Source organism: Eurosta solidaginis, chromosome 3 (assembly GCF_040869045.1).
Source record: "Eurosta solidaginis isolate ZX-2024a chromosome 3, ASM4086904v1, whole genome shotgun sequence".
Taxonomy (NCBI): domain Eukaryota; kingdom Metazoa; phylum Arthropoda; class Insecta; order Diptera; family Tephritidae; genus Eurosta; species Eurosta solidaginis.
Window position 1 is genome coordinate 10780174 of NC_090321.1, and position 14385 is coordinate 10794558.

The window sequence follows — 14385 nt, forward strand, 5'->3', positions numbered from 1 at the left end:
TGAATTACCTTGGATGATATAGCGACTTGCATTTATTCAAAATCGCATGATTTTTGGTGCCAATTATTTCAGTCTTTGGACGGGGCGTTGAACGATAGTTTCTGCAAGAAAATTGAAATATATTATTAGAATCATATCAATTTATTACAGGTGTGTATTTTTATTCGCTTAGTTTAATGACCGATTTTTCAGAACGAGTACAAACTCCAGTTAAAGTTAACTAGGGGTGAGCCTTAGAGCTTATTCATACAAAGGGCAGTGCCACACCCGTTTTCAAAAATTTGAGTGTTTTCCAATTTAATGTTATAATTCAATTTAAAAAGTAAAATTCTATTGATGCAAAGCTCTTTTTCGCTAAGATATAGCTTATTATTTTCGTCTACGACCCTTTATAAAATCTTTTATATAAAAGTGGGCGTGGTCTTCAACCGATCTTGTCCATTTTTTCTAGAAATATTTCCTGCTACATGAAAAATCTGTGTACCCAATTTTATTATGATCCGTTAATTTTTCTTCGAGTTATGGCTCCCGAAACATAGAAAATTGCTTAGTCATAAAAGGGGCGGTGCCACGCCCATTTTTTTTTTATTTTAAGTTTTTCCTATTTATTGTTATAAGTCCACTTACCATTGATATAAAGTTCTGTTTTGCCAAGATATAGCTTATTTTATTTGTCCACGACCCTTTTAAAAATCTTTTATATAAAAGTGGGCGTGGCCCTTAACCGATTTCCTTAATTTTTCTTCAAAGCTGTCCCTATAGTAAAGGCAACCTCTCTGCCGAATTTTGTTACGATAGGTTTAACGATTTTTGATTTAGGATTAATAATTTTTGTAGAATTGATTTTATCACAAGTGGGCGGTGCCACGCCCATTTTAAAATATTTTTTCCAGATAAGCTCGTGTACCAAATTTGGTTAAGATATCTCAATATTTACTCAAGTTATCGTGTTAACGGGCAGACGGACGGACGGACATGGCTCAATCAAATTTTTTTTCGACACTGATGATTTTAATATATGGAAGTCTATATCTTTCTCGATTCCTTTATACCTGTACAACGAACCGTTATCCAGTCCATACCGTGTGCTTTGCACACAGAGTATAAAAAAGTAATTCAATATTGAATGAATTGCTTTGCGAGTGTCATATTTTGAGGGCTAACTCTTTTTATTATAGGATAAACATTACACCCCGGGCAAAGCAACATCAAAATTTTAGAAATAAGGTTTTTCAATTAGAAGAAAATTTTTCTAAGTGGGGTCGCCCCTCGGCAGTGTTTGGCAAGCGCTCCGGGTGTATTTCTGCCGTGAAAAGCTCTCAGTGAAAACTCATCTGCCTTGCAGATGCCGTTCGGAGTCGGCATAAAACATGTAGGGCCCAGTCCCCGGCCGATTTGTAGGGAAAATCAATAGGAGCACGACGCAAATTGGAAGAGAAGCTCGGCCTTAGATCTCTTCGGAGGTTATCGCGCCTTACACTTTTTTTTTTATAAACATTACATTATTCATTCATTACTTAGTGCTTAATAGTCCAGGCGAATTTGGCTGTCTGATAACAAAGTATGCGAGGGATTTTCTTAGCGAGAACTGACGGAAAACTGAAGCTCCATCTACTTCTACCAACTTGTGTAAGTCTCTTCTGTTACCTGCTTCCTAATTTGGGGGATAACAGGTATACTTGCAGGGCCGGATGGTTTTCACATATTCGCATAGCGCGAATTTTGGACACCTGCTATCACTGATAGGACCTAATTTTCAAGCATGTGATCCCTAAAGGTAGTACCTTGTTCGATTGCCGGTCATGAGGTTGTAGAGTTTCCTTCTTAGTATTAAGAGGAACTATGCAAGTCGAATGTCATAATAATTGCACATGATCTTTGACACTTTACAGGTTTTCGATTCATACCATGACTTTTCTACTGACCGTGCGCAACCTTGTTTTTTTATCTACTTTTAGAATTGATGATCGTTTTTCTGATAATGTCAAAGTTGATACAGCTTATGTTGTTCTCGGTTAGTATATCTAGTGCATTGACTTCATCTAGCTGGCAGACACTAAAGTGATATGGTCGCCTATAGGACCTATTCATTACTGGATTAGCATAGTTTTCTGCAGGCTCTAACCCTTCTGTTGGTTTGTAATTGTAGGTCAACATTTTTCATGTCGTCTGCCTTCCTTCTTTCGCCAATCTTCACCTCTGTTATGGCTTAAATCCGAATAAAAGCGTACATACGGGATAAGGTAGTCTGTTCGTCCATTATTAAGTACATGACGATATACTATATACCATGGGTGTATGGCCTGCGATCAAGTTGCCGCAAGAACTAATTCTCATTGAATTTGTGACTCTATGTTACTGACCTGAAGTATACGAAAGAGATGTGCAGAATGCTTTGCAATGCTGCTTTCGGGGTGGTTTCAAAGTTTCCATTTTATTGATCATTGATTACACACCTCCAATAACACTGTGGAACGAATTCAGGTTAGCAAAAGTTAGGTCGATTCCGAGAGTGAGGGGTGAAAATAGAGGCTAAATTAGAAGACCCTTATCGCGGCGTTTGTTTATGTTAGTTCGAATTTTTTTTTAATCGATATTTGACCGTTTTTTATTCGACTATCCACGACCGCTCAATTCAAAGGATTTTGGAGAACTCCATAAATAGGAAAAACTTAAAATTAAAAAAAATGGGCGTGTTACCGCCCCTTTTATGACTAAGCACTTTTCTATGGTTCGGGAGCCATAACTCGAAGAAAAGAAAAATTAACATATCGTAATGAAATTGTGTGCACATATTTTCCCTATAGAAGGAAATATTTCTAGTAAAAATGTACGGGATCTGTTAAACACCACGGCAACTTAGATACAACACAAGTTTAAATGGGTCGTAGACTAGAATAATAAGCTATAACTTAGCAAAAAATAGTTTTGGATCAATTGTAATAGGAAATGGGGAGACATTTTTTTTTAAACGGGCGCTGCCACGTGTTCTGTAGAAAAGTAATTTATCTGAAATGAAATGTGCAATTGAAGCTCACGCTGAGTATATAATGTTCGGTTACACCCGAATTTAGACATCCTTACTTGTTTTTTTTTTTTTTTGTTTTTAATTTTGTCTTTTGTTTTATATTTCTTATTTGTTCTATCAAATTTGAATGAGTCAATCACTTAATAATCAGTTCTACAGCAATCTACACATACACACATGAGTATGTACATATGTGCTTGCATAAGGCCAGCGGCGTCACTGATAACGACGAAACTCGAGAGCCACTTAATACGCTGTCCTATCTTTCATATGTATATAGATATCTAAATATTACCATAAACTGAGATAGTTAATGTTAATACAATCATTAGTTTAAGTTAGAGAACAGACCCAAAACAAATGTGAAATAATCTTATTGAGCTTCTAAAGTCGTTACTACTCTGGAATATTAAATAAATAAATAAATGAAAGGCGCGATAACCTCCGAAGAGATTTAATGCCGAGCTTCTCTTCCAATTTGCGTCGTGCTCCTTTTAATTTTTCCTACAAATTGGCGGGACGGGACATACCTGCTTTATGCCGACTCCGAACAGCATCTGCAAGGCAGATGAGTTTTCATGGCAGAAATACATTCGGAGCGCTTGCCAAACACTGCCGAGGGGCGACCCCGCTTGGAAAATTCTTCTTCTAATTGAAAAAACTTGTTTCTAAAATTTTGATGTTGCTTTGCCCGAGGCGTGAACCCAGGATCTTCTGTGTTGTAGGTGGAGCACGCTACCATCACACCACGGCGGTCGCCTTTTTACCTAGAATTTTGCTTAAAAATTTTGTTATCACCTTTGTATAAGCAACACTTAAAAATTTAAAAGGCAGTGAAGAGATATTTTAGAAAACTATAATATTTTTCTTTTTTCCACCTTTTCATTTGCTCATTCATTTACTCATGCACGCACACAGTTCTTATTTTTGCTAATTTTCACACCAGCTCTTATTAAAGAAACTTGATTTTCGTTGAACGATATAACTTTTCATATTTCGTTCTTATATTCCCAGCTAATCAGTCGTATTATGCTAATAAGCGCTAATGGTAATGCTCCTGAACTGAAAGATGTTGTTCGATTTAGATAAATATATTTTTAAAAATATTGGCCCATATTCATCTTAAAAAAAGAAGGCGCTAAAGAGAGTTTCAGCTTTTTGACACAATTTCCGAGAAGCCATATGTCAGAAAAACATCTACTTTATCTTGGCTATGAATAAGGAAACATGTGTAATATAACCATTTGTATCAAAACTAGAAATATATACCTATACATTTTCTATAATCAGCTTCGCTAATAAGTACTTGTAGCTAGGTTTGCATATACATACATACATTGCACACATAAGTGAATAGAAAGTAACTTCCCGGTAGGAAATACGAATAATGGCACGGTGCAGACATTTTTCAAATATAGCCGTATGTTACTTCTTCGCAGCTTTGAACCAGAGGGCGCATTTCTTCTTCTGAAAGGCAAACAATTTTCAGAACAAATTTACTTGTGTTTTTGGGAAACTGGCCCAGCTTATCACTACTGGCAAATACCAATAGTTAAAAAAGTAATAATTGGTAGTCACTGTAAAACAGTTTTCCTGCAGGGATGCTTGTGTGCCCATACATGCATGTTTAGCTTTGTTATAGTTGAGTCATTGAAGTGTCTGATAGCAGCAAATACAAAAAATCAAGCAATAAATCGTTTCTAATTGTCAAAGTCCCATTATTAGTGTTCTTACTTAATTTACTTATAAATTTCTAAATAAATCATAGAAATATACACACATAGAAATATGGTTTTAAGTGTCTGGAAATAAAACATAATATTATGAAGGTGTAAGCATTCTTGAACTTTGTAAATCATAATAAACAAATCCACATATGAACGCGTACATGGCGTATGAGTAATGTGTGAAGAATAAAAATATATGTAGCTGCAAGCCGAAATCATTAAGTTTATCAGATTTAAATATGCATTGAAGAAATTTTGACGATAAATAAAGAATTTTGGCTTCGTAATTCATGCATGCAAGATTTTGCTGATACGTCAAATAACTTGAAACAGAGTGACCAACGAATCCAAAAAGTAGTTGCCTTTGTTCGAGCAACGCGCTTTATTTTTTAAAGTCTCTAGCTTAACAAGAAAATACTTTAAATTCATCATAAATAATCCCTTAATGGTTCTTAAGTAATTCCAAATTGTTTCCGAAACAGTCCCGAAATAATTCCGAAAATAATCCCTGAAATGATCCTGTAATTATCCCGACATGAGTTTAAAATATGCTTGAAATGATCCAGAATTTGTCCTAAAAAGATACTTAAAAAATCTCGAAGTGAATCTATTACAGTTCAAAATGGCTCGAAAAAGACTTGAAATGGTCCAAAATTGGTCTCGAAACATTACTTAAAATATTCCCTAAGTGATCCTGAAGTTGTTCCAAATTTATTGCGAAAAAGTGTAGAAATTGTTCTGGAAATAATACCGTAGTCATCCTGAAAAGATCATGTAACTGTCCTGAAATGAGTTTGAAGTAATATAAAAATGATCCAAAAGTTGTCCTGAAATGATACCTGAAAATAATACCTTAGGGATCTTGTAACAGTCCTAAAACCGTTTAGAAAGTTTTCCAGAATCAGATTGATCCAGAAGATATCCCGGAATGCGAGCCAAAACATTACTCAAGTGATTCTAAATTGACCCTGTAACTGTGCTGAAATGAGTTCGAAATAGTCTCTAAATGTTCCACAAATTGTTCCGAAATTATATCGAAAACGTAACTGAAGTGATCTTGAAACGATTCTGTAGTAGTCCAAAAATGCTTTCGAAACAGTCTCAAATTATACTAAACTACCGAAGTATTCCTGAAAAGCGCTCTACCTCTGCTTCCATAGGCGGGTTCCGATAGGAACACTTTCTGATACTTAGTGCCATATTATGGTTGAACTAGCCGATTAATAGAGACCTCACATAGACTGAGTGTGTCCATAGTGTTCCCAGAATTTGTTTGACGATCAAACGAAAAAATCCCAGTTAGGTACCATGACTTAAGTTATAAAATAACTCTGTCCTCTCGGCAAATACTAGACGATTTCCAGGACTTAGAATATTATGCAGTTGGTATGCATGGAAGGCGCTCCTTAACTAAATAACATGATGGGTCCATACATAGGATGATAATTATCCCCCAAGTTCTTAAGGGTTCAGTCTAAGGCTACCACCAACTATTTGTGAACGATGGTGCATTCATCCCACACTATAAGCTTACATGTCTTTAGAACTTCACTTTGGCTTGAGCTTATACTGCAAATCGGTGTATTAAATGTTTGCAAAAGCTATTGTAATTTAAATACGGAATAAGTTGTACGTCTACCACACAAAAGAGTAGCCGCGATTCCTGAGGTAACAATTGCCACAGCGATTTCTCTCTTTGCTCTTACAACAGTTTATATCAAATTTAGCAGAAATGTTTTTTTGGTTCCTCTAGGCGCATCTAAAAATACCAACCCTCCCATGCTGTCAAAAATCATTCGCTGAATAGTTTCGTATGCGAGCTTTTTATCTGAAACCAATAATGGTTTGTTTGCATTTATAAATGTACGCAAAACCTCGATATCATAATTCATCTCCCGTAATGGTCGATAAAGTGACGATTTCATAAGCTTTTCCGCATGCTGAACTTGCACTTCAAATTAATTTGTTTGAATTTTATATCAGTATACATGTCTGTATATAGCAGATGTAGTTAGACGGAAGCTAAAAATGTTTAACGGCGGCAGATTACTAAGCGTTCAAAAGGAATAACAGCTAAACCCAACTCTACAGTTAAACTTTAGCTGTTAAATAACCTCCCGCCTTCTTTTCCGCAATGACTCAACTTCATATAGCTTCTTACCAATTTCCATTATTCTACATACATACATACATAGACATATACATAATTTGAATTTTATATCATACTAGCAGAACCGGCAGACGTTGTTCTGCCCTAAATTTGGCCTATCTGCATACATTTTAATAAGCTGTTTCCGTCAAACTCTGCCCTCCCCCCACACTTCTTCACTTTTTCCTGATCCTTTTATTCACTCCTCCCTCCGTCTTTTTCGCTTCATCTATCTCCATATTCGTCTCATTCTATTTCTTTCTCAGTCTCCTTCTCTCTTTTCTCTTCTTTCACGTTCTTATCATTCTTCTTCATCCCTTATTGCGTGTCCCAGAGGGTGGTATGAATTTTGTTCCAGTCCCAGTCCCAGTCCCACTCCAAGTCTCAGTGCCAGTCCTAGTCCTAATCCCAGTCCCAGTCCGTCTCTGGTCTTCCCGGAAAAAAAAATCGTAAATACTAATATAGACAAATTTATATACCAAATTTCAGGCAAATCGAATAAGACGTATGTAAATAGATATGTGGGTATTATTAATTCATGTCTCTATTTCGGCTTCGTATGCATATTTATCAGTTTTGCAAAGTTGATGCAACTAAATCGAATATTAGAATGAAAATTACTTGAGAGCTCTCAGCAACAGCTTTCATTTCATATCCATATTATCCACACATTCTAGGGGCATCCAGGTCCACGTTTTGGCCTATATCTTGATACCCTAGTCACCAAGCGGTATAATATATTACCCTGTACTAAAGCACTCATCAACAGCTTTCATTTGATATCCATATTATATAAACACATTCTAGGGGTACTCGGGTTCCCCCAGCGGGTTAGGGGTCAGAATATACCCGCGGTAGGTATGCCTGGCGGCCACCGTGGTGTGATGGGCTCCGCCTACCACACCATATGCCCTGGGTACACACCCCGGGCAAAGCAACATCAAAATTTTAGAAATGTTTGTTAGTGTTTGGCAAGCGCTCCGGGTGTATTTCTGCCATGAAAAGCTCTCAGTGAAAACTCATCTGCCTTGCAGATGCCGTTCGGAGTCGGCATAAAACATGTAGGTCCCGTCCGGCCGATTTGTTGGGAAAATCAATAGGAGCACGACGCAAATTGGAAGAGAAGCTCGGCCTTAGATCTCTTCGGAGGTTATCGCGCCTTACATTTATTTATTTATTTTTTTAGGTATGCCTGTCGTAAGCGGCGACTAAAATACCAGATTCAAGGGGCTGTGTAGCGCAACCCTTCAGGTTGCCAGCGCAATATTCAGCTTCTCCAAACCCAATTGTCAACCTCACCTCTCCGCGGCGAATCCTCTTTCACTAACAGACGAGGCTCTGGCGACCTCAAGCTCCTCATGGAACTTGAGGGTGGGGAGAGAGGGATGGCCTGAAGGTTTAATGTGGCCATATAAATCGTTCCCGAGATGGTCGGGCTAGCACCTTAATGGTGCTGTGTTACCGGAGCGTATCGGATATGTATTTGGCAAAGGACCATCACATCGATAATACTCCCCAAAGCCTTCGGGGAGCAACCTTATCGCTACAACAACAACAACAGGGGTACCCGGCTCCACGTTTGAACAAAATCCACCGACGCATCTCTTCAAACACCGGCGACCAACTAACACACATTTCAGTCTTTCCTTTTATATATGTATATAGATTTTTATTTTTCACATTTCACTATAATATTAAAACGAAATGCAAATATTCCTTGCTTTTGAAATTCAGCTTAAAATTGCACATGGAACACCTAAAGACTCTCCTGAATTTAAAAAAAATATCTTAGTACTTCTAAATCGCGGGCCCCCTCAGAAACCCCGTGTCCGGGGGTAGTTTTTCCCGTTTTCTGAACGTTGAGATTTTTTGAGGTGAACGCTGTTTTGAACTACATGTGCGATATGTTTTGAATTTATGCTTACTTTTTAAGGGTAAGACCTAAAGTTTCCGGGATTAATAGCAAAAAGCAAATTAATTTCTATCGATGTACATATATTAGTATTGCGTTTACCTATTTTCATTTTAGTCAGTAGTTTAATAAAGATCCTACATACATTTAAATGACAAATTTACCCTACATTTCGTACGCGATAAATTACCTGTGCGTACGAAAGCCTTCGGGCTTTTATTGCACGCCACTAATGTTTAGCGCCTTTAGCCATAAATTGATAAATGAATTTATTTTCCCAGAATTGATAAGCATGTATAATTAGTGGCATATTAGATTGTTTTTAGGTACACATGTAGGTGGAAACTGCAGATAAATATCTGTATAGCCAAACGTCCATTAAGGTATTTCCGATTGGCTATTTTGAATATCTTGCTATAACGCATGCCACCAAGATATCAAGCTTTTAAAGGAAGAGGAACTTTGCTATTATTCTTCTAGGCAAGTATTGCTCGCAAGGAATATTAAAGCAGCTTCGAAAATCTCTATATATAAAATTCAAATTATGTATGTAGGTATAGATCGGGTTGCATCCTAAACGGTTCGACCGATCACAACCGAATTTGCACAACCCACTAGAAATCTTCCAGGGATGGTCATAGGCTAAAAACAATTTCGATATATGAAAGGGGCGTGGTACCTGCCATACAAATGGGATCTTTGATACTGCATAACTCTGAAGGTATTCATGCTAGAACATTGAAATTCAGTAAGGAATTATATGAGGTCAAGCCCTAACACCCCCAGGAAAATGTGGGGTGAGGAAGAAGGGGCCGTGGCACCTCCCATACAAATGGAATATATCATACTGCATATCTCTGGATGTAGTAATGGTAGCATAGTGAAAATTGGTAAGGAGCTCTATGACGTTAAGTCCTAACACCTCCAGTAAAATGTGTAATTGGGGAAAATAGGGCGTGGCACCTTCCCTACAAATGGGATTTTTGAGAACTATGGCTGCCATACAAACTTAGGGTTTTTTAACAGCTAAAGTTTGACTACAGAAGTGAGTTTGGCTGTTATTCCTTTTGGACGTTTGTTAATCTGCCGCCGTTAAAATTTTTTATCAAATACAGTCTATCTATATATAAAATTCCAATTATGTACATATGTAGGTATAGATCGGGTTGCATCCTAAACGGTTCGACCGATCACAACCAAATTTGCACAACCCACTAGAAATCTTCCAGGGATGGTCATAGGCTAAAAACAATTTCGATATATGAAAGGGGCGTGGCACCTGCCATACAAATGGAATATTTGATACTGCATAACTCTGAAGGTATTCATGCTAGAACATTGAAATTCAGTAAGGAATTATATGAGGTCAAGCCCTAACACCTCCAGGAAAATGTGGGGTGAGGAAGAAGGGGCCGTGGCACCTCCCATACAAATGGAATATATCATACTGCATATCTCTGGATGTAGTAATGGTAGCATAGTGAAAATTGGTAAGAAGCTCTATGACGTTAAGTCCTAACATCTCCAGTAAAATGTGTAATTGGGGAAAATAGGGCGTGGCACCTTCCCTACAAATGGGATATTTGAGAACTATGGCTGCCATACAAACTTAGGGTATTTTCACAGCTAAAGTTTGACTACAGAAATGAGTTTGGCTGTTATTCCTTTTGGACGTTTGGTAATCTGCCGCCGTTAAAATTTTTTATCAAATTCAGTCTATCTACATCTATATATATAAAATTCCAATTATGTATGTAAGTATAGATCGGGTTGCGTCCTAAACGGATCGACCGATCACAATCAAATTTGCACGACCCACTTGAAACCTTCCAGCGATGGTCATAGGCTAAAAATAATTTCGATATATAAAAGGGGCGTGGCACCTGCCATACAAATGGAATCTTTGATACTGCATAACTCTGAAGGTATTCATGCTAGAACATTGAAATTCCGTAAGGAGTTATATGAGGTCAATCCCTAACACCACCAAGAAAATGTGGGTGAAGGAGAAGGGGGCGTGGCACCTCCCATACTAATGGAATATAACATACCTTATATATCCGGATGTAGTAATGGTAGCATAATAAAAATTGGTAAGGAGCTATATGACGTTAAGTCCTAACACCTCCAGTAAAATGTGGAATTGGGGAAAAGCAGGCGTGGCACCTTCCCTAAAAATGGGATTTTTGAGAACTATGGCTTCCGTACAAACTTAGGTTATTTTAACAGCTAAAGTTTAACTACAGACTTGAGTTTGGCTGTTATTCCGTTTGGACTTTTAGTAATCTGCACCGTTAAAATTTTTTGTTAATTTCAGTTTGTCTACATCTTCTATATCTATATAAAATTCAAACAAACGATACTACTTATCAATCTATTGACACAGTCGTGGAAGAAACGCAAGCTGTGCATTGTCCGGTTGCGTTTCTTAACTCCCTGGAGCCACCAGGAATTCCTCCTCATCGATTGATCCTTAAAAAAGGTCCATAATATTATGCTTCGTAATTTGGATTCTCCGCGCTTATGTAATGTGACAAGGCTTATCATCACAAAACTTCCAATGTCATTGAAGCAATGACTTAATCGGGAAATTTCGAAAACAACAAAGTTTTCATGCCAAGGATTCAATTAATGCCGACAGATATGCCTTTAAATTTCAAACGCCTCAAATTTCCTATTAGGTTGGCTTTCGCAATGTCTATCAATAAAGCTCAAGGAGAGTTATTAGCTGTAGTAGGAGTCAATCTTACCAACTCATGTTTCACCCATGGCCAATTATAGGTAGCCTAATTCAGAGTTGACTCATCAAAAAATCTTTTCATTTATACTCAAAATAATTTACAAAAAATATTGTATATCATATGGTTTCAGCAGTACCTAAATTCGCAAATACACATCCTTAAAATAACTTTAAAATTTGTGTTATTTATTTTGCATCTTTTTATAGAAACGTGGGGTGGAACCCACTGGCATGAGCTAGTATTGTATAAATTTCAACAAGGTCCGGCCAATTTGTTTTTCAAAAACAAGCAATTTTCATTTTTTAGGGGATCTTGAAGAAAGAGCTTTTTTTTTTAAATAAGGCTATTAGTTTTGAAAGGCTCAATATTTTGGCGTATTTTCGAGAAGGTGTTTCTGACGATAAATCTTTCATTGATAATTTTGAAAAATAAAATTTTTACCATAGTTTAACTTGCAAATCTGAAAATAGTTGGATTTCAGTAGTGGGCAAAGGACGCAGATAATGAGAAAATCCAAAGAAATTATGGAATCTTGAGTTTGATTTTTATGTAACTTCGCAGTAAGTGTGTAATTGGGAAAGCAACCCACTACACAATTAAATCCACGGCAGAGAAAGAGTAGCGAAGAGATCTAGATATTTATTCTTCAAATCAATTTTAAAACAAATGACACTAAGCGAGGGGAGCGGTGAAATTTTGCTAGTTAGCGCACGAGTGGAAATATTAAGAATCGTAGAACAGTTCAACGCAGTTTAAAAAATTTCAAGCAATGAAACATTTTTTTAATTTTTCAAACACACACATACATGTTCACGTTTCATCAAAAAACATTTCCAAAATTCCAAAAAATGTCAGTTTCAGTCATTCAAATATTCTTCAAAGTTTCTTGAAAGTCTTATACTCTTAAAAAAATGTATGTGTTTTTTTTAATTTCAAGACTTAATTAGTTTTGAACTCAGAACCATCATTTTGCCAGTTTGAAGGATCAAATAACAATAGCTGATTGCAAGACGATGAAGAAAAGTCAAAGAGTGGGCGAATTGAGGGGAGAACTACATAAGTTTAATCAAAATATTGTACGTCAAGCTCGGATTAGGCTTTTAGTCCACTAACATGCTTTTTTTAAAGTAATGAGGAACCTCAAATTAGAAAAAATTCGTACCATGGAAGTTTCTCGAAACATTCAGACTCCTAACCTTTCCTGATTAAAAAATCGTTAGAAAATTGTGTTGCTCATGTTTTTTCTTGCTACATTCTTCTCACATTCTCGTAAGATTTTATGCTGAAGCATTATTTAAAATTATTAAAAAAAAAAATTACAGTAGTACATAAGTTTAATACCATTTCGAAATCAGTCCCAATATCCCGAGAAAACTTATTTTTATTTTTTTTATTTTGGATAAATCCAAATCTTACTGTATTAATATCTACCAATCTGGCAAATAAATAAATATTTCATAAATTAATAGCGCACCCGACAGACGTCGTGTTGTCCTATATTTGAAAAGTAGACTTCCCTTCCTACTATTGCTCTCTGTATTATCGAGAAGACCACGACCCTACTACTTTTTTTCATTTCTCCTTCTGATTCCTGTCATTCGCTTATTCAACTTTCCTTTACTGCCTTCTCATTCTAAATCTCCCGCTCTCATTCCCACTCCCACTTTTAAGTAAAAGTCTTACTCCATCTTTTAATCTGAATAACCTCATATTTACAATTTACTTAAATATGGTATACCCCCTTCAGATAATTACATAGATATAGCGTATTTGAATTTTTATTTCACTTCTACTCCGACTTTCATTCCCACTTTCACTTCCACCCTCACGCCCACTTTCACACCTTCTATATCTTCCATATAAAATAAACTCACATATGAAATATATATCAAAACGAGAAAATATAGCGAATTTAAACATTTTTGGTTTCACTCATTCCCACCTCCATTTTCACTCTTGCTCCTCGACCTTCATTTCTACTCGCGCCAACAATAGCAACTAATTTTTTTTGATAATTGAAGTTTATACATCAAATATTGGAAACTTGCTTCAAAAAATGCGGGAATAAAGCGAACTTATATATTTGCTATAGGCGCTGAGACCGCACACTTTTTCAAAATTGTATATAGCCAGAAAAATACCGGAATTTTGTGAGGAACGGTTAAGTGCTTTGGACGCCTATAAAATACACACAAACACACACACACATATGCATTTTTATTTATAAGACTACAATTTTTTTTTTATTTAGAACTCTCAATTTTTTAATCAAACAGTTTGATCAAGATTATCGTTTCAATCATGACACAACCCACAACTGAAAAATTTATTTTGTTTATATTTAAGAGCTTAAAGACCTACATCAATACAGACGCAATTGCTTTGAAAAGCAGGGAACAAAAAAGAGTAGTAAAACTTATCTATAAACATGTTAAACCAGTTTTTTATGGCTCAAATATAAAATTTGCGACATCACTTAGAAGACGTCAAACAATATATTTTTATTAACTTTATCTAAAAACAGCGCCTACAACACATTTAAATACATACAAGCAAGCGAGAGAATAACAATGTGGCCTGATTAAATTAAGAATAAAGTGTGCGATGTTATAAAATAGTTTTAAGTAAATATTGTTTACATCTAATTCACGCGTAAGCTTCAGCAACGCAACAAAGTTTAACACAAAAAAACAGTTAAAACAAGTAAGGAAGTAAAAGTTCGGGTGAAACCGAACATTACATACCCAGCTGTACACTTGAAATGCTTTTGTTCTTTGTTTTGTGTGCTTAATAGAGCTACAAAGCTGCGCAATAATACAAACACATAT

General features: G+C 36.3%; 1 protein-coding gene across 7 annotated transcripts in view; it reads right to left on the reverse strand.

The window, feature by feature from the left end:
- The window catches only part of LOC137243244 (guanine nucleotide exchange factor DBS), a 36833-nt gene that overhangs the window by 8070 nt on the left and 14378 nt on the right, over positions 1-14385 (reverse strand). For all 7 annotated transcript variants that reach the window (XM_067770740.1, XM_067770738.1, XM_067770739.1 and 4 more), the window contains one exon: positions 9-101. In XM_067770740.1, coding sequence (XP_067626841.1) covers positions 9-101 — 93 coding nt within the window. The remainder of the gene's footprint in view (positions 1-8; positions 102-14385) is intronic.